This window comes from Phascolarctos cinereus, unplaced genomic scaffold (assembly GCF_003287225.1).
Source record: "Phascolarctos cinereus isolate Bilbo 61053 unplaced genomic scaffold, phaCin_HiC Scaffold_726;HRSCAF=1367, whole genome shotgun sequence".
NCBI lineage: Eukaryota > Metazoa > Chordata > Mammalia > Diprotodontia > Phascolarctidae > Phascolarctos > Phascolarctos cinereus.
In genome coordinates, this window is record NW_027556098.1 from 347,765,995 (window position 1) to 347,793,665 (window position 27,671).

A 27,671-nucleotide genomic window follows, 5' to 3' on the forward strand; every position below is an offset into this window, starting at 1 on the left:
ACAAGTGGTCTTTGCCTCTGAAAGACCTGATTCAGTGATGGGAAACTGGTACCTCCTAAGCCGCGGCATTGTCCTTGAGAGGAGGCACATTCCTGGGCCAGGTTCCACCCTTCAGGCCACTCCAGATAGAGTATATATGTTAGGGCAGAGAGTACTTTGGCCCAAAACTTTTTGACGGGACTTGCAATGGCTCTTCCTTGTATTCCTCCTTCTGGCTGGCCTCTGGGGTGGTCTCAGATCATCCTGGCTTAAGCAGGAGCCTCCCTTCATCATTTCTTACAGCACAATAATATTCCATCACATTTATATACCATAACTTGTTCAGGAATTTCCCAGTTAATGGGCACTCAAGCTTCCAATTCTTTGCCACTACAAAAAGAGCTGCTATAAATATCTTTGTACATATGGATCTTCATCTCTTTGCCAATCTCCTTAATCTTAATGCCTTTCCTCTGAGATCACCACCAATTCATCCTGTATATATCTTGTTGTACACAGTTATTTCCATCTTGTTCACACATTTATACTTCAAGGTCCTTGAAAGCAGCGACTAGTTTTGTCTTTTTTTGTATCTTAGCACAATGCCTGATGCTTAATAATTGCTTATTGACCTGGCACCAAAATACCTTCCCAAAGTTATTATGAATCTCTTGACTTGATACTCCCAAACTGACCTTCTTGCTGTTTCTTACACATGCCAACCCATCTCCTGGTTCCCTGCTTTTGCCCAGGTTGACTCCCAAACTTGAAATACATTCCTTCCTTTCTGCTTTTTTAGATAACTATTTCCCTTCAGATTTCACTCAGCTAAAACCTATGAAATGGCTTCCTTACCCTGAAAATTCATTCCTCTCTTGGTCTTCCCATCCCACAAATTCACTTAACTTCACTCAGTTGGCTCTTTTTGATGAAGTAGGAGCCCAAGAGGAGATCTTTGCCCCTCATCCCAAAAAGAATTTGGGTCCCATTTGTCTACTTGACTCTCCTTGAACACTTTTACCTGGTCAAGGAAGTCTAGCAGTCTCCAGAGGCTATCATCCAATCAACTGGCCTATTCCTATTGCCTAAGTCTAGGACCTATCTCCCAATTCTTTGTTACCCTAATTAAGCCTAGTCCTCCATTGTCTATTACAGCTGGTTGGCCCCAGCCTACTTCCCATCGTTGGTCCTATCTCCCGATCCTCCCTAGACCTTCAGCCAGTCACTCCAGCTTACTGGCCACTCCCATCAAGATACCCTTTCTCCTAGACCCTCCTCCAGTCACCCCAAACTACTTGGCCACTCCTAGATCCTTCCCATAGTCTTTCTGCATATAAGATCCATTCTGGCTGCCATTTAGGGGCTGAGACTTCCTCATGCCTGGCCGTCTTTAAGAGTCTGGCCAATATGGCTGATCTTTAATAAACCTTGTCTTTGGCTGAAAGAAGGCTTGGGTCCAGTTCATTCGGGCAGGACCTAAGTGTTGTGATTTTGGGGTCCAAGCACCTCTAAACCTCAATATTTTCACAATTTTCTTTTTAAGCAAAAAATCTAGGACAACCACATCTTCATTTATCTTAATTATTCCTGCCTGACTCCCCATAATTTCTTCACCCAAATCCTCCAAGGCACAATCTCCTCTCTCCACCATCCCATCAGCTTCCTTTTACATATAGTATAGTATTCCCCATAAGAAGTTAAGATCTCACAGGGCAGGGCCTTTCCTTCTTCTTATATATTTGTATTCCCAGCACTTAGCCCAGTTTCCCATACAAAGCATTTAATAAATGCTCCTGGCTTCTTGACTCGGTCCTTTCCAGCTCCTCTCATTAGTGTCTTCCTAGGTCATTTTGTATTTGTCACCATTTTGTATAGGCCTGAGGGCAGGTGCTGTTTTGTTATGTCTTCATATCTCCCCAGCCCTTCCTAGTTACCTGATACACAGTAGGCACTTCATAAATGCTTGTTTTAATTTAATTCATACTGGAACCAGGGTTCCTCACACCAATCGCCCACCTGACTCCCACAGTCTTGGTTCTAATATTTGTGCAATGAGGGAAGCAGTATTCTTCGAACTCTCAGAAGTAGCTTCCCCCTTCTCGGGGTGGATTAGGGGCACAAAGAAGACACACGCAGACCTCGCAAGGGCCAGACGCCACCTAGACAGTGAAGAGTCGCGGTTAACGCCCAGGATGGAGGTGTGGCCTCACATGGCCGCACTAACAGTTAGAAGTGGGAGGGGTGGGATGAGCAGTGACAATTGGACCGGGAAAGGGGCGGAGCTGGCGCGCTGGGCCAACCACTAACCCTCTTGTGAGAGACGCCATCACACTCGAAATCGTAGAGGGGGCGTAGCGCTGAATCCCTCGACTCGCGCATGCGCGTCCCTAGGGAAGGCGATTGTGGCGGGGATACGCTCGAGCGAGGAACGGATCTTTGTCAGTTACTAGCGCATCACTCCGCTCAGGGAGACGGAAGTACTTCCGGGTCGTCACCGGCTACCACTTCCTGGCACGGTGAGTAAGGGTAGCGGGTCCGTGGATGGCGCTATGGGATTCCTCAAGAGGAGCCCCATCTTCCCTACCCCATCTCCGATCCCGAGAGTGATCCTTTCGGCTAATCTCGTTCCCTGGGGTTAGGTTGGGTCCACCTATTGGCCATATCCCCCTTCCCGAAGCCACGCCCTTTCTCCGAGCTCTCTGTTCATTGGCCTTGCTCTCCGTCATTTGGCAACAAATATTCCTTTCCAGGCCTTTGGCCCGGTCCCCTTGTCCTAGGCCCGGCCCCCTGTTCATTCTCCTTCCGTGTAGGGCATGCTCCTGCCCAAAGCCCCGCCCTCCTGGCTCTGGGCGTTCCCCGCGTAGACACTCCCCCAATCGGAGTGCTGCTCTTCATTTACTTCCTCCCATTGGTTCAGTCACTTTCCTGGGACCCGCCTCTTGTCTCTTTCCTTTGGTTCTTGCTTGATCACGCCCTCTCCTCACCCTCCAACAGTCTTTCTTCCCCTTAATCCTTAACGCTGCCTGTCATTTTTAGGATGGTACGTGGGCTCCCCGTGGTCCCTGGGCAGCGCCGTTCCAGTGTCCCACGTAGCCTCCATCAATCTGGCCTGGTTTCCTGTCTGAGCTCTGCAGTGAGAAAAAGTGGACTCGATTTGATTTGGGGGAAAGAGCAATGACCTGGGAGTTAGTCTGGAGACCCGAGTTCAAGTGCAGTTGGTGTAGACGACTTAGCATGGGATTTGGAATTAGAAGATCCGGGTTCATATCCCGATTCTGCTATTTAGTAGTATGACTTTGAGCAAGGCATTTAACTTTTCCAGGCCTCATTTGGGCATCTAGGTGGCTAAGTGGATAGAGTGCCGAGACTGGAGTCAGGAAGACTCATCTTCCTGAGTGTGGCCTCAGACACTGGCTATGTGACCCTTGACAAGTTATTTAACTCCATTTTACCTCAGTTTCCTCATCCGTAAAATGAGCTGGAGAAGAAAATGGTAAGTATTCCAGTATCTCTGCCAAGAAAACCCCAAATGGGGTCAGGAAGAGTCACACATGACTGAACAAAAACAAGGCCTCATCTACAAATGAGAAGGTTAGACTAGAGTCCCTTGCCCCTTTTGATATTCAGATCCAAACTGTTATAGGGAAAAATTAAGTAATTTTTCAGCCATAGTCCTATAATTGCTTATCTATCTAAAAGGTTACTAGAAAAGCAAGTCTAAATGCAAATCCAGTTAACTGCCCTTGCAGGGGTGGAGAGTGAATGGGACTTTTTTCAGGGATAAGACTCTTTTTGTTCAGAAGTTTTTCAGTGGTGTCCACCTCTTCCTGACCCCATTTGGAGTTTTCTTGGAAAAGATACTGGTGTGGTTTGACATTTCCTTCTCCAGCTTATTTTACAGATGAGGAAACAGGGTTAAGTGACTTGCCCAGGGTCACACAGCTAGTAAGGGTCTGAGGCCAGATTTGAATACAGAAAGATGAATCTTCATGATTTCAGTCTCATCATTCTATCTGCTGGGCCACCTAGCTGCCCCAGAGGAAGGGATATCATACCAATTATTACAGCTTCATTCAGAAGTTTGACTAATAAAAATCAGGTGCCATAACCAGAAAGCCAAAGAGCCATAAAATGACCTCAGTTAACCCATAGTGATTACTTTGGCAAGCAGAGAAATGTGGGAATCAGGGGTAATAACACTAGTGTAGAATATAATCTCATCTTTAAAATCTTTCAAAGAAAGATTGTGAAAGATTATGAACAGCGTCATGTTATAAAACATTCAAAAATAGAGGACAGCACAGATTGTTTAGATAAAACTTCCAATATTTTTGTGATAATCTTTTCAGTATCAAGGACAGTGGAATCACATTTGGAGTCTAACCTCACAGTACTAGATATGAATAAGTAAGAAAACACTTAAGAAAACAAGATGGGAAAAGCATCTGTGCCAGACCAAGTGTGTACAGAGGGGATCAGTGATGGAGGTAACAGTTTTGAGGGCACTAAATGTTGATCTTTAAGATACCTGAAGGAGCGGGCCAGCTAGTGTGGCGCAGTGGATAGAACACTGGCCCTGAAGTCAGGAGGACCTGAGTTCAAATCTGGCCTCAGACACATGATACTCACTAGCTGTGTGACCCTGGTTAAGTCACTTAACCCTGATTGCCTCGTTCCCCCCCAAAAAAAATAAAATAAAAATCTGAAGGAGAAGATAGCAAAGGTATTTAAAAAAATCTCAGGCTTCATGGTTACTGAAAAAATGAAGGCATTTGAAAAACCACAATAACTACTGACATATCTATTTTCCCCATATATGATATTTTAAAATTTTATGAAAATAACCTGCTCTTGCATGTAGAGCATTTTTTATATAAAAGTATCAGAAGGGAAGATTTTCTCAAGTGATTCCACAGTAAACCACATCTTTTTTAAAAAATTAATTTTTAGCTTTCAACATTCACTTTTATAAGATTTTGAGTTCTAAATTTTCCCCCTCCCTCCCCAAGACAGTATGAATCTGATATAGTCTATACATGTACAATTATATTAAACATATTTCCACATTAGTCATGTTGTAAAAAAAAGAATCAGAACAAAAGGGAAAAACCATGAGAAAGAAAAAACAAAACAAAAAACAAAAAGAGAAAATAGTATGTTTTGATCTGTATTCAAACTCCATAGTTCTTTCTCTGGATGTAGATAGATAGCATTTTCCATCATGAGTCTTTTAGAATTGTCTTAGAGCATTGCATTGCTGAGATGAGCTAAGTCTATCAAAGTTGTTTATTGCACAATGTTGCTGTTACTGTGTACAGTGCTGTGGTTCTGCTCACTTCGCTAAGTGTCAGTTCATGTAAATCTTTCCAGGTTTTTCTGAAATCTGCCAGCTCATCATTTCTTATAGCACAATAGTATTCCATTCCATTCACGTGCCACAACTTGTTCAGCCATTCCCCAATTGATGGGCATCCTCTTAATTTCCAATTCTTTGCCACCACAAAAAGAGCTGCTACAAATATTTTTGTACATGTGGGTCCTTTCCTCTTTTTTATGATCTCTTTGGAATACAGATCTAGTAGTGGTATTGCTGGATCAAAGGGTATGCACAGTTTTATAGCCCTCTGGGCATAGTTCCAATCCAGAATGGTTGGATCAGTTTACAACTCTACCAACAATGCATTAATGTTCCAATTTTCCCACATCTTCTCCAACATTTATCATTTTCCTGTTTTGTCATGTTGGCCAATCTGATAGGTATGATGTGGTACTTCAGAGTTGTTTTGATTTGCATTTCTCTAATCAATAGTGATTTAGAGCATTTTTTGTATGACTATAGATAGTTTTAATTTCTTCATCAGTAAACCACATCTTTACCATCACACAATTAAATGATAGAGAGAATACTTATTCTTTATTATACAAATGCATTTGATAGAGTAGACCAAAATAATGCCTTAAAGGCTTTCCTTTAATAATGTATTACCCATGCACATGTCAAAAATATATAACATTCTTTGAAAGATATAACAAGGAGCAGCTAGGTGGCATAGTAGATAGAGCACTGGCCCTGGAGTCAGGAGGACCCGAGTTCAAATCCAGCCTCAGACACATGCTACTCACTAGCTGTGTGACCCTGTCACTCAACCCTGATCGCCTTGCCAAAAAAAAAAAAAAGATATAACAACAGTGATAACTTTGGCTTCCCCTGTGATCTTTAATATCAAGTAAGACATAAAAGAAGCTGCATATTTGTGAAAGGTATTTGACACTGTCATAAGAAAGATCTAGCAAAGTTAAAATTGAAGAGAGATTTTCTACAAATATTGAGGTCTTCCAAATGTTCCTCTTTTGAAGATGACATTGTGCCAGTTGCATCAAGCCCAAGCTGGGCTTCCTAATGAGATTTGTAATCAAAAGAATTTGGCTCAACTATCCACACTGCACAAATCAAGTGGATGAAGAACATCTGTTGTCAATCTTTTGTTAACACTTCTGGGAGGACATAGATGAGAGTGGCATAGGATGATTGGCAGGTATGGATGGATTGTAATCTGCATCCTTAAAAAGAATTTCACATTTTGGATACCATAGACTCATTAGAGGGCATTTTAAGTAATGGGGAAGAGAGGAAAACTAGTTCCAAGAAGGGAAAAGAATTTTCAAGTTAATAGAGCCAGTGATAGAGCCAGAGCTGGAACCTGTGTATCTTTTCTCCCAGTGTAGGGCTCACTTTAACATCAGATGGCATGTGATAAAGGCCATAAGAAAAAGTGGAACAAGGAAACTTGAAGGGGAAAGGGATAAGAGAAGGGGGGGAGAAATAGAAGGGAGGGCAGATTAGGAGAAGAATGCATGCCATCTTGGGGTCGGGGGAGGGACAAGATGGGGAGAAAATTTGGAACTCAAAATCTTGTGGAAGTGAATGCCAAAAACTAAAAATAAATAAATTGATTTTTTAAAAAAGAAAGAAAAACTGGAACAAATCAAAAATTCTAAGAAAGGAAAGATCCCTTCCAGGGCCATAAAGTGGTGTTGTTCTGTGATTCTACTCCTCTTCTTCATATTGTAGCCCTGGCCCTGAGCTCCTTTTTGCTTCCCTTTGACCTTTTTGCCTCTTTCTCTGACTTCAGCTCCCTTTCTTTTTAAAAATAAACATAATTTTCTAATCCTTCCACCCAACTTTCATTTAAAAAAAGAAGAAAAACCTTGTAACAAATATGAATAGTAAAAAAAAATTCTGCGTTGGCCATATCTAAAAAATGTATGTCTTATTCTGTGTTTTGAGTCTTATCACCTGCCTATCATGAGGTAGGTAGCTTACTTCATTATTGGTCCTCTGGTATCATGCTTAGTCATTGCATTGACTAGAGTTCTTAAGTCTTTCAAAGTTGTTTGTCTTTACAATGTTATAGTTTATTATATAAATTAATCTCTTGGAATGTTGTACATAGTAACTTAAGCTATTCTCAGCAATACAGTGATCCAAGACAATTCTGTAGGACTTATGGTGAAAGATGCTGTCCATCTCGAGAGAAAAAACTTGTAGAGCCAGAATGCAGATCAAAGATACTTTTTCTTTACTTCCTTTATTTTTCTTGTGTGTTTTTTTTGCCTGTGTTTTCTTTCACAGAATGACTTACATGAAAATGTGTTTTACATGACTATACATATATAACCTGTCAAATTGCTTGCCTTCTCAGTGGGGAGGAGAGGAGGGAGGGATAGAATTTGCAACTCAAATTTTGAAGAAAAAAAAAGAATGTTAATTGTTTTTACATGTAATTGGGAAAAAATAAAATTTTAAATAAGATAAATTAATCTGGTTTTGCTCACTTCACTCTGCATTAGCTCATATAAATCTTTCCAGGTTTTTCTAAAGCTGTCTTTTTCACAATTTCTTAGAGTACAAAAATATTCCACTATATTCGTATACCATAAATTATTTAGTCATTCCCTAATTGATGGACAGCTCCTTAGTTTCCAGTTCTTTGCCATGAAAAAAATAACTTTGATCCTTTTTCCTTATGAGAAAAGGGCCAGAGATGGGGTTGCCTATTCTCCATCCCCTTTTATTCCACAAGGTTTCAACCTAATCTCCCATATCCCTCTGGGTCCTTTGTTTTCTACAGGAGCCATGTCTACTCTGTTCCCTTCATTACTTCCACGTGTCACAGAGTCCTTGTGGTTTAACCTGGATCGACCCTGTGTAGATGAAAACGAGCTACAGCAGCAAGAACAGCAGCATCAGGCCTGGGTGAGTCATTGGGCTCTAGGCACACATCCCTTTCCTCTTCTCTCAGCCCTTAAGAAAGGGGAGGATCAGACCAAGAGAGGGTGCCTTGGAGTCTGGCTGTAATGCCAACTGCCCTGTTCATTCATACAGGAGCTCACCACATCATCCATGTCTTATCCCAGTTAAGAAAGGTAACAGCATGACATATTGGAAATGGCCCTGGGCTGGACATCAGGAGACCTGCATTCAGATCCCAATTTTGCCACTGACAACATGTGACCCTGATTAAGTCCTTTCCTTTCTCTCTCTCTCTCTCTCTCTCTCTCTCTCTCTCTCTCTCTCTCTCTCTCTCTCTCTCTCTCTCTCTCTCTCTCTCTCTTTCTCTCTCTTTTTTAGGTAATTGGGGTTTAGTGATTTGCCCAGGGTCACACAGCTAGTAAGTGTCAAGTGTTTGGTCTGAGGTCAGATTTGAACTCAGATCCTCCTGACTTCAGGGCTGGTGCTCTATCCACTCCATCCACTCTCTAGCTGCCCCCTTTCCTTTCTCTTGACCTCATTTTCCTCCTCTGTAAAAAGAGGGGATTGAACTGAATGATTGTTGAAAGAACATTGAATTTGAGAACCTGGGTTCATATCTTGACTAGAACACTTCCTCTGCAATTTGGGGTAATTTACATCACTTTTCTGAGACTCAGTTTCCTTCTGTTGAAAATGAGAGAATTGTCTAGATCAGAGGTTCCCAAACTTATTTGGCCTACTGCCCTCTTAAAAAAAAATTACTCAACACCCCCCTGGAAATCTACTTTCTTTTTTTTTTAAATGTATTTATTTTTAGTTTTTAACATTCACTTCCACAAGATTTTGAGTTCCAGATTTTCTCCCCATCGCTTCCCTCTGTCCACCCCAAGATTGTGTGCATTCTAAATACCCCTGCCCACAATCTGTCGTCCCTTCTATCACTACCCTGCCTTCTCTTATCCCTTTCCCTTTCTATTTTCCTATAGGGCAGGATAGATTTCTATACCCCTTTGCCTGTATATCTTATTTCCCAGTTGCATGTAAAAACAATTTTTAACATTCATTTTTAAAACTTTGAGTTGCAATTTCTCTTTCTTCCTCCCTCCCCACAAACCCTCATTGAGAAGGGAAGCAATTCGATATAGGTTATACATATGTTGTGAAACTGTGAAACACTACCTATATTTCCCTCCATCCTATCCCATCCATGCCTTCCCCCTCCCCATTTATTCTATTCTCTCTTTTGACCCTATCCCTTCTCAAAAGTGGGAAATCTACTTTCTTTAACCCTTCAATGTTTTTTTAAAATTTGCATCATTTCAAAAATATATCATTTTTTTCAAAGGACAGCTCTTAAATTTAATAATTGTAAATTTGTGGGTTTTTTCCTGCATAACCATGTAGTATTGTATTGTAAACAAGTCATTACATGCACATATTCCTGCTGATGGGTGCTGGACATCCCCACAACGTGGGACACACTTGCCTGCCAACACTTGCTTGTTAAGACCTGTTGGCGGACTTGACCACTGATTGGTTATAACTTGCATTTTGTGTGTTTATTTGGAAAATAATGTAATTGCTATGACTTTAACTCTGTTATACAACAGATGACATTGATGTGAACAGTTTTTCAAAATTTTCTTCTGTTCTTTACTTATGCTTCCATTGCCCTCTTATTTTTATTCAACACCCCCCAATTGCACCTGAAGCTACTACTGCTTGTCCTGTATCGTTCTGGTGCCTCCTGGAGGCAGTATCACCCACTTTGGGAACCTGTGGTCTGGATTACACCTAAGAGTCTTCTCAGTTCAGGTGTCTTATGCCTGTAGTTCTACTTGTCTCTCGTGATGGGCTTCCATCTACCTCCTCTGTGCAGCATCTTCCCTTCCTTCTTCTGTATGACTTTGGGCAAACCCTTTCTTCTATTATCTGGATCTCAGTTTCTCTACCAGTGTAATAAAAAAATTCCTAGGAGTGGGAATGAGGAGGCAGAGACAATATAGTGAGATGTGCAGAAGACTTGGGTTCAGAGGACTTGGGTTCTAGGCTTGGCTCTGCTACTTACTACCTCTGTGACATTGGACAAGTCACTTAAATCTTTTTGGCCTCAGTGTCCTAATCTGTAAAACCAAAATCCCTTCCAACTCAAAGCTGTTGAAGTAAGTAATCTCAAAGGTCCCTGCCAGTTCCTGTGATCCTATGAGAGCTGAGTTCTAGTTTTCAGTTCACGATATGCTCTGGATGGAACCTCCCTCACAGCATACTGGTCCCCATTTTCCTTCCAGTTCTTAAAAAATGTTGCTATAAATATTTTTGTATAAGTGGGACCTTTCCTTCTCTCTTTGTGTCTGGGGGTAGGATCTCTTGGTCAAAGGATATGGACAAAAAACATAATTCCAAATTGTTTCCCAAAAGGGTCTGACCAATTTGTAGCTCTAGCAACAGTGTATTCATAAGCCTCTCTTCATAAAGTTGCTCCAACATTTATCATTTTGTCTTTTGTCATCTTTGTGCTTATCTGGCTGATTCTCTTATTTTACATAGGACGGAACTGAGACCAGTAGAGGTTGTGTATTGCCCAAAGACACACAAGTCATTAGGAGCAGAGCTCTGGGATACACACTAAGGGCCTCCTCTACCAAATCATGTAGTCTCCAGAAGGCTTTCTAGAAAAGGTGGGCCTTGAACTAGGCCTTGAAGGACAGAAGGATTTGGAGATGCTGAGTCTAAAAGGGAAAGTATTCCCACATGAAGCATAGTCTCAGGCAGGGAATAGGGAACCTAGCTTGGGAGGGAGGAGGGGTATGGTGCTATTGGTGAGAAGGAAGGGCCAAGCCTGAGGGTAAATGACATCACAAGGAAGGGCAGAGTGGCATGAGACCTCCTCTCAATATAGTGATTACGCCCCTTTCTATGGTGTTTTAATGTTTACAGAGGACTTTCTGCTCAACAGCTCTCAGAAGGAGGCAATCTGAGTATCATGAACTCTGGTTTACAGAGAAAGAAACAGGCCCAGAGAAAGAAGGTAGCAAGCTCATGATCACAGAGCTAGAGTTTGAGCCTAGGCCTCTCTCAGCTAAATCCAGGGTTTATTCTTTCCTACTACACTATTTAGGAAATGTGTTTTCTGAGCTGAGATTCTGGATTTAGGGTTTGAAGTGAAATTTGCTATTGAGGGCAGTAGGGTTTCTCATCTCCCTCATTGAAATGAATGAATGAGTGAGTGAATGAATGAATGAAAAATCATTTATTAAGAGTTTACTATGTGTCAAATGCTATGTTAAGCACTAGAGATACAAAGAGCAAAAAAAGAAAACCCAAAACCAAGACAGTTCCTGCTTTTATGGAGCTCACAATCTAATTAGGAGATACAACACATATATAAAGAGTTCAGCTTCAGGTCAGATGGCAAGGCCCAGGTGTCCTAAGTGTAGATGGTGGTGCCCAGTAGTCTTGAGCTCATGGTGGCAAGGGAAATTGGTATCTTTCATCTTACTGCAAGACTAATAGTTGGTGACTCCAGTGTCATCCAAATGACATGAATCTTCCTGCCTACAGGCCCTAAGGGAACTGTGGGGAAGAAGAGAAAGGGAAGACATGGGAGAAGGGTATCCCTGCTAGCCATTCTTTCCTCCTGGCCAGCCAGTTGAAATGAGAAAACACTTTTTCCTCCAGTGAAATAGCTAAAAAGACTTATTGTTTGGTCATGGGAATACTTTCTGTGTACTTGTGAGTGAACTCTTGTCCCAAAGCCCATTGCTGCCCTAAGACTGCCTTCCCTAAAGTAGACCTGACAAACTAGGTGCTGATGAGCTGTGAGTCCAGGATTCTAGCTTCTCCTTCCCATCCCTGGGCTACCAACGTTAGTGCCAGGCAAAACATCAATAACAGTTTTTTTTTAATTTAAAAAAATTTTTATTTATTTATTTTTAGCTTTCAACAATCACTTCCATAAGCTTTTGAGTTTTAAACTTTTCTCCCCCTCCCTTCCCTTCTCTCTTCCCAAGATGGCATGCAATCTGATATAGGCTCTAAATGTACATTCCTATTAAACATTTTCACATTAGTCATGTTGTAAGGAAGAATTAGAACCAATAGGAGGAACCACAAGAAAGAGGAAACAAAACAGAAGAGAAGAGAAAAAAAGAGCAAATAGTATACTTCAATCTACATTCGAACTCCAAAGTTCTTTCTCTGGATGTGGATAGCATTTTCCATCATGAGACTTTTGGAGATGTCTTAGATCCTTACATTGCTGAGATGAGCTAAGTCTGTCAAAGTTAGTCATCGTACAACGTGGCAACAATGTTCTCCTGGTTCTGCTCATTTCATTCAGCATCAGCTCATATAAGTCTTTCCAGGTTTTTTTTGAAGTCTGCCTGCTCATCATTTCTTATAGCACAATAGTATTCCATTACATTCATATACCACAACTTGTTCAGCCATTCCCCAATTGATGGGCATCCCCTCAACAATAATAGTTTTAATGGCCAATTGTGTCATTATCTGATTGCTTAGCAACAGCCTGGCTACTGTGACCCTTCTCCAACATCCCTTTTCAGAGTATACCTACTATTAAAACCAGCCATGCTTCCTTCAGACCATGTTCTCTCTTACCTTGGAAGGAGCAAGTCTAAGGTCATGAGAGAACAGGTGAATGGGGGCAGTGTGTCCCACGAGGAGAGGGATTGTCTCCTCTTTTGGGGTGAGGATCTGGGAGCAGGATGGACACTCCTTATCCCTTCTGTAACCATCCTTTCCTGCTCTGTTGTACAATTTCCCCCACAGCTCCAGAGTATTGCTGAGAGAGACAACAACCTAGTACCCATTGGGAAACCAGCTTCAGAGGTGAGCCCAGCAAATCTCTTGGTCGCAGAGACACTTTGTGGCTTCTGGGCTTCATGGACCATGAGGTGAACTGAGGCCTGAGAGGTTGGGTACTGGGGAGGGACAGATTAGAGGCTCTGGACACTGGAAAAAAGTACCCAGGAAGAAGAGTCCCTGGGGCAAGGAATAAACAAACTCCACAGGAATAGGGTGAGATGGGGAACTGGGGGAAATTGGAATGTGCCTGAGGAGATGTCACCCTCAAGCCCTAAACAGTTTTAGTGCCTCCCATTTCTACAGTGCTTGAAGGTTTTTGAAGTACTTTTCTCATCTCACAAAATGTTGTGAGTGCCTTTTCCCTCTACTTCACAGAGAAATTAAGTCAAATATTCTTTCACAGCTTATAAGTGCCACAGCTGAAATTGGATCCCAGGTCTCTCTGGACTCCATTTCCAGTGTTCTGCCTTCCGGTTGAACCAGACCTTTTTAATAGCTTGTTTGTAGAATAAGGTAAAAGCTGTTTAACAGAGAATCCAAATAGAGTCAAAGAAATTCTTTGTCATTGGTTTCCTGATGTGTCCCTGAAGTGGTCTGAAGCCAGTCTCTGCCTTGTGAAGACCACAAGAGGGATGATGGCCCTAGCTTCCACGACTTGTCACTGGGGCCTGATAGGCTGGTACCTATTGCCTTTTGAGCAGGCAAGAAACAGAACCTGGGCCCTATCACAGTCAGGAGTAGGAAAAGAAGGCATGAAAGTATTCAAAGAGCAGGATTCCTTGCCCCTACCTCTTCCCTATTTTCCTACCTCCTCATTGTACTAAAGAACAGTACTGTAGATTGGAGGTACAAATGAATTGATCTCATTGTGTGGAGTTTGGAAGATGGAAGCTGAGGGATTCATGTGGGATGAGAACTTCCCAGGCAGAAGGCCAGCCCTATGTCCCCACCTCTTCCCTAAACTGTCTGCCATTTTCTCTGGTAGCACTATGATGATGAGGAAGAAGAAGATGATGAGGATGATGAAGACAGTGAGGAAGACTCAGAAGATGATGAGGACATGCAGGACATGGATGAGATGAATGATTATAATGAATCCCCTGATGATGGGGAGATCAATGAGGTAGGCTGAAGTTCTTCCTCTCTCTAGAGCCCTGTATGGCACAGCCCTCGTTGGGTAAGGGGTTGGGGAGAGGGTTTCTTAATCAAAGCCTGTATAGGCTACGACCTTGCACCCTCTGATGAGTCCTAAGGAGATGGGGTTGGGTCCAAGGCCCATGACACTGTCCCTTGAAAATGAAGCCCTCCTAAGTCTGGGATTCTTTGGGTTTCCCCATGGGCTGATGCTTAAAAAGGAAGGCTAATTGGCCCAGTTGACTCAGTGACCATAGCTACCTGAAGTCTGTAAGCTCTGCTTGCTTCCCTGTGCCCTCGCCAGGTGGATATGGAAGGTGCTGAGCAGGACCAGGACCAGTGGATGATCTAGCTGGGGCTGGCAGCTGCAGACTGGACCCCAGAGCTGTCTTCTCTCTCTGGGTCTCTTGGGTACAGGGCAGTTACCCACTGAAGCCCAGAGGGAGCTGCTCGGCCAAGCTGCTGGCCCTCCTCCACTCCCTTCCCACCCCCTACCTCTTAACCCCTTTAATAAAGGCACAGGGTGGTTTCTTTTCCAAAGTCTTATTTTCCACATCTGTCATGCCTCCAGAATCCCTGTTCCACCCCTTGGTGCCTCTGCTCTGGATGTGGGAGTGCTGTTCTTGCTGTCATGCTTCTGGACAGGATGACCTAGTGGAAAGGGCACTCCACTTGGTATCCAGAGAGTCCTGGGCTCATTTTTGTCTTGTATCCACAGCACCCAGCATAGTGCCTGACGTGGAGGAGGTGCTCAGTGCTAACTGAATTGAATTGCATCTCAGTTCCAGTATTCATAGTTTTGTGACTATGGGCCTTGGTCGTCTTAGTTTCTGTAAAATGGGGATAATAATAGTACCTACCTCACAGCCTGGTATAGGAGAGTGCTTTGCAAAACCTTATGTTACTAGAAAAATGTGAGTTATTAAGGAGAACATAGAGATCTTGCCAGAGACTGAGAGCAGGCCCTAAAAGTCCCAGGACTTGGGGCCTTATATGAGTTAAGAAAGGATTATTAACCTTAGGGATTCAGGGCCAGATCTCCTTTTGCAGCATGGGTTTTAGGCAAGGATAGGTGTATCTCCCTTTGTACCACATAAGTGCTCTTGCCTAGTAGAAGGGCTTAGACATTTATGCTGGGGACAGATAGGGGAAAGGGAACTAAAAATAGCTTACATTTCTGTAGTGGCTTAGCATGTAAAAAGTACTGGAGTCAGAATTATTTAGTGCAAGTATTGTTATCTCTGTGTTCCAGATGAGGAAATAAGTCTCAGTGAAGGGGAGTCCAAGTCCATGGTCATTCAGCTAATAAGTAAAACTCAGACAAGGGCTTCTGACTTGTGAGGAAGCTTGTTGTGATGGCATGTGGTGTAGCACAAAGACTCGACCATGAATCAGAAGACCTGGGTTCTGCTACATATTAGCTATGTGACCTTGGACAGATCAGCTACTATCTCTGACCTGCGGTTTTGTCCTGTAAACCTAGCTCTAACATTCTATAACCCTATGACCCTCAGGTCCAGCATTCTTTCCATTCTACAAACTCTGTATCCCCTTTTCCTTTACTCTCTCCTTTCCATAAGACCCTGTAAGTGCCAGAAGAGAAGAGTGTAAGTCTTGGAGGCCCAAGGGCTGGAGAAGGGGAATGAGGATTCTTGGACTTGGGAAAAGAGAAGGAATGGGTGGAAAGGTCCATGAGTGTGGAAGACAGCCCCACAAATTGATTCTGTGCTCTTCCTGACATGGCTTTCCAAACTTCTACCCCTGCCTGTTTGGGAGAGAGGCAGGAATATGGGCACCTCAGTGAGTCTCCAGGCAAGTAAGCTAGGGACTGACTCGGGAGAAGGAAGTTAATAATAGCTTCCATTTCCATAGTGCTTCAGAGTTTACAAACACTTTGCTCACATCAACCCTGTGGCAGAGGTATTATTCCATTTTAAAGATATGCAAACAGGCTCAGAGAGTGAAGTGACTTGTTTAAGGTCACCCAGCTTAGAGGTGGGACTCAAACCTGGATCTCTTCACTCCAAGTCCAGTTTTCTTTCTTTACACTGATGCTCTTTCTACTTTGATTTCCCCTCCTCCTGGCCTCTTTCCTTCCTGCCTCCCAACCCCTATGAGGGCCATGGGGCAAAGTTGAGCCCAGGCCTTAGTGGGGCCAGGTAGGTGTGGGACAGGAGACCCTGACTGGACAAAGGAGGAGAAGCAGAGAGAATGGTGAGAGAGCCTTATCAGTTGCCATTTATGGTCCTCAGTCTCTCTCCCAGAATCTCCTGTAGCAAGCAATGCACTTTCTACCGTACCATGTGGCAGAAGGTAGCATGCTAGAGTAAGCAGAGGGCTGGATTTGGAGTCTGAAAACTTGGGTGCAGATCCCAGTCTGCTACTTATATATATGATCTTGGCCTCAGGTTTCTCCTCTGTAAATGAGAGTTTGAACTATATAGACTGTGGGGTCCTTTGCAGCTCTCCATCCTATGATCCTAACAAGATGGACCTTCCTCAGCCTGGCCCCAAGTAAGTGAGTTGGGCCACACCATCACGGATGGCAGGGAAGTATTGGAGTCCAGTGTGGTGGAGGCGACAGTGGTATCTACCACAGGCCTTAGTGTACTGCAGGAAGCGTGGTGCTCCAGGGAAGAGCACATGATCTGCCAGCACAGTGGCACCAGCAGGCAGCAGGGCATGGGCTTCCAGGAGTTGCAGGTCCCGCAGGTAGCAGCGAGGCCGGTGCCCCAGAAGCACCAGTCCAGCCTGATGTAGTCTGTGTTGGACCTTTAGGCGGGGGATCACCTCCTCAGAGCGCCCCACAATCAGCTCCACCTGCCAAATGGGGATATGTGAGAAGAAGGATGGACAGGAGGAGGAGTGTAAGGAGGGAGAAGGGAAAAGAAATGCAGAAGAAGAAAGCCAGTCCTCTTCCTACAGGGGCTTCCTATGTGGTCATCCCTCCTGTCATAGATGATGGAGACAGAAGAAAACAGGAGAATTAAAGTCCTTGTTCTAGCTTGATTAGTCATTTTTATTGTGAACTTCAGTAAGTCTTTTCCCTTCTCTAAGCTTTAGTTTCCCCTTCTATAAAAATCACGTGGTTGGACAATATGGTCTCTAAGGCCTTTTTCACAGCAGATATTTGTTCGAGCTCTAATATTCTGGTCCATATTCTGAGACTCCTTCCAGCTCTAACACTATTCCATGTTCTAAGGTCCACTTACAGTTCTAACATTCTCCTGTTTTACTTTCATTGGTTCCTCTTATTCCCCAAGGCAGAGGCTCTCACTGGTTGGGTTCATGGGGAAGTGTGGGGAGGAGCAGCATAAGTGGGGAAAGCAGGAGAAGGAGGAAGAACCCACATTGAGGCTGGCAGGGAATGACATAGGCTGTTTGGTTGGTTTTTGGTTTTGTTTTGGTTTTTTTGGCTAGGCAGGGAAGTTAAGTGACTTGCCCAGGGTCACACAGCTAGTAAGTAGCAAGTATCTGAGGCTGGATTTGAACTCAGATCCTCCTGACTCTAGGGCTGGTGCTGTATCCACTCACTGTACCACCTAGCTGCCCCGACATAGGCTGTTTGGGACCAGGAGAACTTGTGGATCAGGCTCCCAAAAGAAAGCGAGATGAAGGGGTAGAAAGGAATCTGACCTTGCACTCATCAAAGCCTGCCAGCCGGATGACTTTTTCTGCCACAGTTGCTGTCCGCGGGTCCATTTCAACAGTAACAAGCCGGCTGCCTGGAGGCAGGGCCTGAGCGATGAGCAAGGTAGCATAGCCACAGCGGGTACCCAGCTCTAGCACACACTCTGGGGCCTGTTGTGTTACTAGGCGGGTCAGGATCTGACCTGAGGAGAGAACAAGCCACAGGCTAGAATTAGGGAGAGACAGAGGAAGGAGACCAAGTCCCTCATCCTCAGGAAATCCCTGTCTAAGGTGGAACACGCAATCCCTATCTTGGAAGAGCCTGGTGTCTGAGAACCAGGTGGCTGCTTGAGGTTCCATAGCAAATTAGTGCATTTCTAGGATTAGAACCCAGGCCTCCTCATGGCCTGTTCAAGGCATTTTCCACATCAGGGTTTTTAGCATAGCAGCATGGGAAAGAGCATGAGGACTGAGATCGCAGGTCTTCTACCTGTGGACAGGCACTTCAATAATTCTGGGCCTCAGTCCCTTCCTGTTTTTGGACTTCTAGGTGACAGTTAATAGTGGGGGACCTGCAGCTCCCGGAAGCCTGTGCTCTGCTGCCTGCTGGTGCCACTGTGCTGGTACATCATGTTAGATAGTGACTTCTAAGCTCTCTGTCATCTTGAAATCTTTGGACCCTATGAACTCTATCAGGCTGGCTCCTAAGGAAGGCTTCTGACAGGAGGTGAGTTTAGGATGGGCCTGACCTTTGAGAGGCCCCAGATGGGCCAGGTATTCACAGTGGCTGCTCCAGTGGTCGAAGGTGGCGAGGATGTGGCCAGGGTCTCCAGGGAGGGCATTGGTCAGCACATAGCTGAAGGCACGCTCCTCAGGCCGTAGTCCGGTCAAGCAATCACGAATCCCCCGAAATAACACAGCCCGGACCAGTAGCCGGAAGTAATGGCGGTATCTGGCCAGCAGGGTCACTACTAGTGGCAGGAAGGCAAGAGCAATGGCAGGAGACATGTTCTTGTTCCCTCAGGATCCTGCAGGAGGGAAAGGATAGGAGAGATAAGGGCAACTTATCAGTTGCCAGTAGGAACTAGAGCCACAGAATAACAGAAAGGACCTCAGAGTTCCTCTGGACTGGTCCAACTTGTGGAATCTCTTATGTGCCAGCCTCCCTAGTAAGGCACCTGGCTGTTAGTAAATATTCTTTTTTAGCATTTAGGGTTAGGGACTCACCCCAAGGTCACACATTGAGCCAGGCCTGGAACCTAAGACTACTGACTCCTAACACAGAACTCTTTTCGTTATATTTCTAGATTTGCTAAATAAGTGACTCCTTCCCAAATTTGGGAACTTTGAGAAACGCCATTTTCCACTCCCAGAGGTTGAAAAAAATAAGTTAGGAATCCTACATTCTTACTCCTAGCTCTATCACTATATAACTTTGTGGTCTTGGGGTTGGAGGCTTCCTAAAGCTCCTTCTTACCTGATCTGGAGACACAGGCTGGCACAGGCAATAGGACAGGAGTGGAGAAGCCCCAGGCTGGGGGAAATGGAGATGAAGGGCACAGACAGATGCTCCAGGGGAGAGGCAGCCACTCACCTTCAATTATTAAGTGTCACTTGAGAGTAGGAGCTCAGGTTACCACAGGCCAGATGGAAGGTGGAGCTATGTCTCTGCTCCCTTCCCACACCCCCAGGCTGTCTGCTTCCTGGTTTATCCTGAAGGGCTTCAAGTATGGTGAGGAGCTGGATCCAAATCATGGCTGCTGAAATGCACGGACCCCCTTTCCTGACAGTTCCTCTCCCAAAGGCTAGGTTCAAATGTCCACTTCTCTCCTCCATGTGAAAGACGCAGCTACAGTGTTGGACCTGGGTTCAAATGTGGACTCTGCCCCTTAATGTGTGATCTCGAGCAAATCACTTTTCTTCCTCCTTATTTTTCTTCTTCCTTATGAGGGGGTTGAACTAGTGATCTCTAAGGTCCCATTGAGCTGAAGCTATTAAATCATAGGGTCAATTGATCATAGGCTCAGAGCTGTAAGAAATCTTAGTGGTCATCTAGACCTCCTAGTTTTACAAATACAGAAACTCAGGCTCAGATAGTCAAGTGACTTCCCCAAAGTCATCAGGTAGTAAGTGATAGAACAAGGATCCAAGCACAGGCTCTCTGACTTTAAACTCAGTATTCTTTCTTAAAGGCTCTCCATGGGTCCTTATTTTCTTTCTCCATTTTTCTGCAGTTGTCTGCATCAATTGTGCTGTTTCTTAACCAGGACTCGAGGTGTACCTCATTTGGTGGTCAGCGATGCCCCTCCGAAAAGGGCCATAACTGCATATTAGGTCCCTTGTATCTATCCTGGCAGGCCAATAGTCTGTTTTCCATCCCTAACAATTACTCATAGTTGTTGAGTTGAGCGGCAAGATGCTCTTTCCCTACTAGCACATCCTTCTCTTCATCTTCAGTCCATCTCTCTCTCTCCAGGGCCATTTTAAATCTCTTCACCATCTCCTTGTACCCTTTAAGTGACTTAAGAACCAGTTTCTAAATCTTCCCCACCGTAATTATCTCAAGGTTTCTGGAACATGCCCCATCAGGCAGTTTCTGTAATATAGATATTGCCTTTCATTCCTCTTTTTAAACCTTGGGTTTAAGTACCTCAACTGTCCTCATTTTGTTCACAGCATTATTACGTAAGGTTCTTTCAATACCTTCATCACATTAGTAAACATGTAAACCCCTAACAATCCTCAGTAAATATCCAATCCTCCCCTAATTGTGCACTAATTTTCTGAAAGCCACGACAGCCATGGTGCTGTTTAATCTGACAGTCACCAAGATCAATAATCTCTATTTCAATGATACCTTCCAAGAATACAGGTTAACTGAAAACAATTGCTCTGCTCTTTAAAAGCCACATCCAAAACAAAATCTTGCTGATTAATCACAAAGTAGGAAATAGGATAAAAGGAAAACTCTGCTGGGATAACTGCAATTCTAGGGCTTGAAAAAACAGACACAAAGATACTAGATAAGCCCTCACAATGTAGCATTGCATTCTACAAATACTTTATTCATCGGTCCTTTAAAAACTGCCCAAAGTTGAAAGCCTGTAATGGATCAGCATCTGCTCAAAGCTTCATTAATATTTTGTTTCACCTTCTCTGAAATTCTGTGTTTTGTATTTACTTGACAAATGAGACTATTTCTTTGTCTCTATATCCTCAGTTCCTGGTATAGTGCTTAGCACATAGTAGGCTCCTGATAACTGCTCATTGAATTTAACTGAATTGAGCAACTTATGAACCCCATCAATGTGTTTATTTCTTTTTCTTTTAAAAATGTTTTGTTAATGCTTTTTTAACATCACTGTCACTTCCCAGCAAATTCCCCCATACATACCCAACAATATAACCTCCCGTGTAAAAGTAGTCAAGCAAAGCAAATCAATACATTGGCCATGTCAGAAAATATGTCTTATTCCTCATTTACTGTCCCCTTCCTCTTTGATACAGGTAGGATGCATGTCTTACCATCAAGTCTTGTGTAGTTCCAACCAGTCCTTGCATTATTTTGAATTCTGCAGTCTTTCAGTGTTGTTTTCATGTATGTTATTATGGTCATCATGTAAATTGTTCTTTTGGTCCTACTTACTTTACTCTATATCAGTTCACATAGGTCTTATTTTCTCAGTTCTTTACATTTGTCATTTCTTTGGTATAACAGTATTCCATTACATTCATATACTTTTTCAATGCCTCCTAATTGGTGTCTTTGCCTCAAACCTTTCCCCACTTCAATGTACTCTCCACACAGCTGCCAAAGTGATTCTTCTAAAGTGATTCTTCTAAAGTCTGGCCATTTCATTCCCCCTACTCAAACTCCACTGGTTTCCTGTGAACTCTAAGATAAAATATAAGTGCCTTTGTTTGGCAATTAAGGCTCTACATATTCCTACCCCATCCAAGCCTTCTTACACATTTCTCCCCTCCATGAACTCTATGGTCCAGACATACTGGTCTAGTTGCTGTTATTCACACATAACACTCTCTCCCATCTCCATGCTTTTGCATCATCTGTCTTTTTTATCTGGAATGCTCTTTATCTTTACCTCTGTTTCTTTGAATCTGTTTTTCTTTAAATTCTAGCTCAAGTGCTTTCTTCTGCATAAGGCTTCTGGTAGGAGCAATATTTGCAACTAATCTGGTTGTGGAGGAATTCATTATGCATGACCTAAGAAGACCCTGCCACATAGGCTAGTTATTCCCTAAAAGGACAGTAAAACCATCTTTGAAATTTAATTGGGCCAGGGCCTAAGGCTTGAACTCTGTATAAAGGTTTCCTGCTCACCTAAGGCATAAAAGCCCAGTGCCTCAAGTAGTCTGATACCCCTCAGATTTGATGGCTTCCCACTGCCTTCTAAGTCAGCACATTTCTAATGACAGGCCACACCATTCCTGGTAAATGTGGAAGTGAGAGGAGTTGTAACCAACTGAATCTTTGCTGAATATACTTTCTATGTTATTATGGAGTAAATGTCCTTATTCTAAAGGTACCGTGGTCTAGGGGTCTCTCATTTTGTTCCAATCCTGAGGCTGAACTACTGGATAGGACCGATTCAGGCCTGACCCAGAGCAAGTCCTGGTTCCCATGGCTACTTGTGCCTTCTCTTTCAAGGCTGCTTTGTACCTGCTTTATATGTTAGGTACTTGTGTGTGTATATCTACACACACACACACATACACACACACACACACACACATGCATATATGTATGCATATGTATTGTATGTATGTATATATGTATATGTATGTATTTTGCATATTTCTGTCTCTCCTATTAGAATGTAAGCTCCTTGAGGGTAAGGACTTTTGTCCTTTTTTGCTTGAGAGTATGCTTTTTAAGGGTAGGAACTTTGTCCATTTTTATTTTTGTGCTAATGACTAACACAGTGCCTGGCACATAGTGTTTAATGGATATTTAATTAATACGCCATAGTTTATCCATTCCCTTATTGATGGGTACTGACGTTCCTTGTAGTTCTTTGCTGTTACAAAAAGTACTGCTGCAAATATTTTGTATACATGGAACCTCTAGTTGTGTTATCACTGGATCAAAAGGTATGTATATTTTAGTGAGTCTGTTAGTGTAGATTGAGGGCTGGCCTTGGAGCCAGATCTTGGTTCAGGTATAGCCTCTAACTAACATTAACTGTATCACATCTTCCCAGTGCCTTTAGGCAACTCACTATGGCTATAAGTTGCAGAGAAGATACCAACCTACTTTGGTAGAGGGCTTTTCTTCATCCCAGAATTTCCTGTCAATGAAGCTCAAGAATAGTCTGTATCCTTTTAGTATAGATGGTTTGGGTTTTTTTTCTTTTTAGCCAGAGGGCACATTAGTTCAAAGTAAAAGATATGTAATTAGATTGTGAAACTAGTGACAGGATAGATCCACTCCACACACAGGGGTGGGATATTTTTCCTCTTCTACAGCCACTATGCCCCTCATTACACCTTGACTATGATATTTCCTTCTCTTATCCCCCTGAAGGCCGAGCCCAGATCTGCTTCTGTTCTGTCTCCCACATACTGAACCCAGATTTGGGCTTCAAACACACTGGTGACTTAAAATTCTTAACTGAATAAAGGGATGGCTATGGGCATCAATGACATGGAAGATTCAGTCATATGCTATGTTATGATACAGAATAGCAGCCTAGGCTGCTGAATTCAAGGAATTATAAATGTAAGAGTAGGAAGCAATCTTGGGATAAACAATATGAAATGTCAGACCTAGAAAGAATCTTAGAACAAAGAATGTGAGAGCTGTGATCAGACCTTAGATCAGATAATGGGCATTCTGGGAAAATGATGGAGTGGGTCAGAAATTTCTGGTTTCTCCAGATTTTCTCCACAGACAGAAAATTGCCATGAAATGAACATAGAATAGCAAAAATAAATGGGTAAAAGCAGTTGTCTTCCTAAGATAACTCAGAGGATCTCAGAAAAGATAGGAACTTCAGGGGCTGAGGTATGGCCTGAGTGAAGTGCAGACACCTCCAGACCAACTGCACTGAATCAACGAACAGCAGGCTGTGAAGCAGCTCTGTGAGGAAGCAGACCAGGCTCCAAGAAATTTCACCTCAGGAACTTTCACTTCACAGCCTCAGGAACTTTTACCTCACAAAGAACAGACAGTTGAGTGGGGGAAAGACTGAAAGACCCCTATCCCCAGGTTCCTTACTCCAGTTCTGGGAGCCAGGCCTAGCAGTGCTGACCAGAAGTGATCCCATGCTGTGGGAGGAGTGAGCACAGGGCTGGTGAGTGCAGTACTGTAGGGAGCAAGAAAATTTTGGGGATGGCAGGGGGCCCTAACTGTTTCTTAGGGGAAGAGAGGTGTCCCTGAGGTTAAGCCCCTGGAGAGAATTCAGAAAATAACAATATGGAGGACCTGAGGCCTAGGGCAACATTACCCACAATTTGGGATTAAAAATTGATTATAAAATAAACTGTTGAAAATGAAATAAAACAAATAAGATAAAAATAAAAATGAGTAAGCAAAGGAAAAAGAACCCAACCATAGATAGCTATTTTGGTGTAGAAGAAGATCTGGGTTCATATTCAGAGGACGATAATAAGGTAAAAAAAAAAAAAGCCACTCCTACCCCAAAGAATACATCAAATGGTCACATGCCCAAAGAAAGTTCTTGGAAGAACTTAAAAAGGAATTCAAACATCAAATGAGAGATCAAAGGAAAAATAGGAGTAAAAATTAAAAGTAATCCAAGAAAATCATGAAAAGAATGTTAACCAATTGGAAAAAGGTCCAAAATCTTAAGGAAGAAAATAACTCAACTAGAATTGAGCAAGAGGACTCAAATGACATTATAAGACACCAAGAAATAATAAAACTAGAAAAAAAAAGAATCTGAAACATCTCATTAGAAAAACAACTGATCAGGAGAACAGATTGAGGAGAGACAATATAAGAATTGTCAGACTAGGAGCAGCTAGGTGGCACAGTGGATAGAGCACTGGCCCTGAAGTCAGGAGGACCTGAGTTCAAATCCGGGCTCAGACCAAACACTTGACATTTGCTAGCTGTGTGACTCTGGGCAAATCACTTAACCCCAGTTGCCTAAAAAAAAAGAATTGTGAGACTACCTGAAAGTTATGATCAAAAAAAGAATCTGGATATAATATTACAAGAAATTATTAAAGAAAATTGCCCTGAAGTTCTAGAACAAGAAATGCTCTTGTAGAGTAGAAATAGGAAAAAATCTACCATTTATCACCTGAAAAAGATCCCAAGAGTAAAACTTAAAGGAATTTCATAGCTAAGTTTCAAAACTACTAGGTTAAGGAGAAAATATTGCAAGCAACAAGAAAAAAAACCCAACAATTTAAATACCGCAGAAATATAGTCAGGATTTCACATGGCCTAGTAGCTTCTACTCTAAAAGACCATTGGTCTTGGAACATATTACAAAGAGCAAAAGAGCTGGGGTTGCAGCCAAAATATAACTTACCCAGCACAGTTGAATATAATCTTGAATGAAAAAAAAAAAGGATATCTGACAAACTGAAAAACTTTCAGGTATTTGTAATAAAAAGACCAGAACTCAATGGAAAATTCAATTAAAAAGATCCAGAAGAAATATAAGGAAAACCTTAAAGACTAATTATAAGGCACTCATTAAGGTCAAACTTTACCTACTATATATGAAAATGTTATCAGTATTCTTAAAACTCATCATTACTAACATAGTTTGAAAGAAAGGTTGGGGTGATTCTAAAGGACAAAATTGGGCAGGAAAAGGTAAAAGAGAGCACTTATAAAAATGGGGCATGAAAGGAAGAACTAACATAGAGGAAGCAGGGGTGGAGGGCTGGTAATGTTGGAATCTTACTCTCATCTGGGTTGAAGAGGAAACTATATCTGGAAGGGTATAGAAATCTTCTGAACATGTGGAGAGGTGAAAAAATTGGGGGACAGGGTGGGGGAAGGAAATTTAAAAAATTAATAGTATTTTATTTTTTCCAATTACATATAAAAGCAATTTTCAACATTCATTTTTTGAAGATTTTGAATTCCAAATGTTTTTCCTCCCTCCCCTCCCCCCTCCCCATGATAGCAAACAATCTGATATAGGTTATACATGTGCAATAATGTAAAACCCATTTCCACATTAGTCATGTTGTGAAAGAATAAACAGAAAAAAGAAAAAAAACCATGGAAAAAGCAAAAATAGTGTGTGTCCATCTGCATTCAGACTCCATCAGTTCTTTCTCTGGATGTGGATATCATTTTCCATCATGAGTCTTTTAGAATTGTCTTGGATCATTGTATTGTTGAAAAGAGCTAAATCAATCATAGTTGATCATTGCAGTGTTACTGTTAACTGTGTACAATGTTCTCCTGGTTCTGTTCACTTCACTTAGCATCAGTAAGTCTTTCCAGGTTTTCCTGAAATCTGCTTGCTCATTTTTTCTTTTTTGGCGAGGCAACTGGGGTTAAGTGACTTGCCCAAAGTCACACAGCTACTGAGTGTTATGTATCTGATGTAGGATTTGAATGCAGGGCCTCCTGACTCCAAGGCCGGTGCTCTGTCCACTGCACCACCTAGCTACCCCCTGCTTATCATTTCTTATAGCAGAATAGTATTCCATTCCATTCATATACCACAACTTGGTCAGCCATTCCCCAATTGATGGGCATCCCTTCAATTTCCAATTCTTTGCCATCACAAAAAGAGCTGCTATAAATATTTTTGTACATGTGGGTCCTTTTGAGGGAGGGACTTTTAGACAGGTGTGTGGATTGGGATTTGGGAGGGTGTGGGGAGAGGAGGAGAGGATGTTTGGAGGGGTGGGTAAAATGAGGGACAGGAGGGTGAGGAGAGAAGATAAGGTAATAGGGACAGGGTAAAAAGAGAGGCTGACAAAGAAAATAGTAAAAATAAGATGGAGAGAAATTCACAAATACTACTTATAACTTTAAATGTGAATGGGATGTTTATAACACCTCTCTTTTGTGGTGGCAAAAACCTGGAAATTGCAGGAATCCCCATCAACTGAGGAATGGCTGAACAAGTGGTGTATGATTGTGATGGAATAATACTATTCTATAAGAAATGATGAGCTCAATGAGCTTAGAAAAACATGGAAAGACTTACACAAAATGATGAAGAGTGAAGTAAGCAGAACCAAGAGAACACTGTGTACAGTAACAGCAATATTGTTTGTTTGTTTGTTTGTTTGTTTTCCTGAGGCAATTGGGGTTAAGTGACTTGCCCAGAGTCACACAGCTAGTGAGTATTATGTGTCTGAGGCTGGATTTGAACTCAGGTCCTCCTGACTCCAGAGCCAGTACTCTATCCACCGTGCCATCTAGCTGCCCTGCAATACTGTTTTAAGAACAACTTTGAGCAACTAAGTCATTTTGACTATTATACCCATATTAAAAAATGAAGGATATATTGAGAAAGATGCTATCTATATCCAGAGAAAGAAATGATAAGTAGAAGAACGTATAGAATAATTTTACATACACACACACACATACACACATATATACACCTACTTATTTGTGTCTGATGGTAGCCATCTTGGGGAGGGTGAAAGAGAAGAAAATTTACATGATACCTTTGTTGTATATTTGGAGGGAGTAGCAAGTTGTATGTGGTAGATTTTCAGTTTCATGCAATGCTTGTTTTATTCCATGAATTGAAAATAAAATACATTTTAAAAAAAGATCAGATCACATGGTGTGAATTTGTAAATCCACTAAAACCCGAACATCTCTTTTCACAGGAACAATTGTCTAGTCATTTCACTTTCATCCTGAATGTCA

At 42.5% G+C, this 27,671-nt stretch overlaps 2 protein-coding genes and 1 long non-coding RNA gene across 6 annotated transcripts; 1 reads left to right on the plus strand and 2 right to left on the minus strand.

Moving 5' to 3' along the window:
• Positions 1 to 854: 854 nt before the first annotated feature.
• Positions 855 to 2,363, minus strand: LOC144458231 (uncharacterized). Its single transcript, XR_013487825.1, has 2 exons — positions 2,287 to 2,363; positions 855 to 2,138 (listed from the first exon to the last, which is right to left on the minus strand). It is a non-coding gene; the product is annotated as an uncharacterized LOC144458231 (long non-coding RNA).
• On the plus strand, positions 2,296 to 27,573 carry ANAPC15 (anaphase promoting complex subunit 15). 4 transcript variants are annotated; one of them, XM_078156989.1, is made up of 5 exons: positions 2,296 to 2,495; positions 8,112 to 8,236; positions 13,025 to 13,084; positions 14,046 to 14,183; positions 18,375 to 20,986. In XM_078156989.1, the coding sequence occupies exons 1-5, from the start codon at positions 2,357 to 2,359 to the stop codon at positions 18,459 to 18,461; spliced, it is 549 nt and encodes a 182-aa protein (XP_078013115.1). In that variant the 5' UTR covers positions 2,296 to 2,356; the 3' UTR covers positions 18,462 to 20,986. The 4 variants fall into 4 exon arrangements, with proteins under 4 accessions (XP_078013115.1, XP_020823503.1, XP_078013116.1 ...); XM_020967844.2 differs by lacking the exon at positions 18,375 to 20,986 and adding an exon at positions 16,973 to 17,291 and having other exon boundaries at positions 2,297 to 2,495; XM_078156990.1 differs by lacking the exon at positions 18,375 to 20,986 and adding an exon at positions 23,047 to 27,573 and having other exon boundaries at positions 2,300 to 2,495.
• On the minus strand, positions 14,838 to 18,859 carry TOMT (transmembrane O-methyltransferase). Its single transcript, XM_020967830.2, has 3 exons — positions 18,574 to 18,859; positions 17,831 to 18,027; positions 14,838 to 17,014 (listed from the first exon to the last, which is right to left on the minus strand). The coding sequence occupies exons 1-3, from the start codon at positions 18,830 to 18,832 to the stop codon at positions 16,694 to 16,696; spliced, it is 777 nt and encodes a 258-aa protein (XP_020823489.1). The 5' UTR covers positions 18,833 to 18,859; the 3' UTR covers positions 14,838 to 16,693.
• Positions 27,574 to 27,671: the final 98 nt, after the last annotated feature.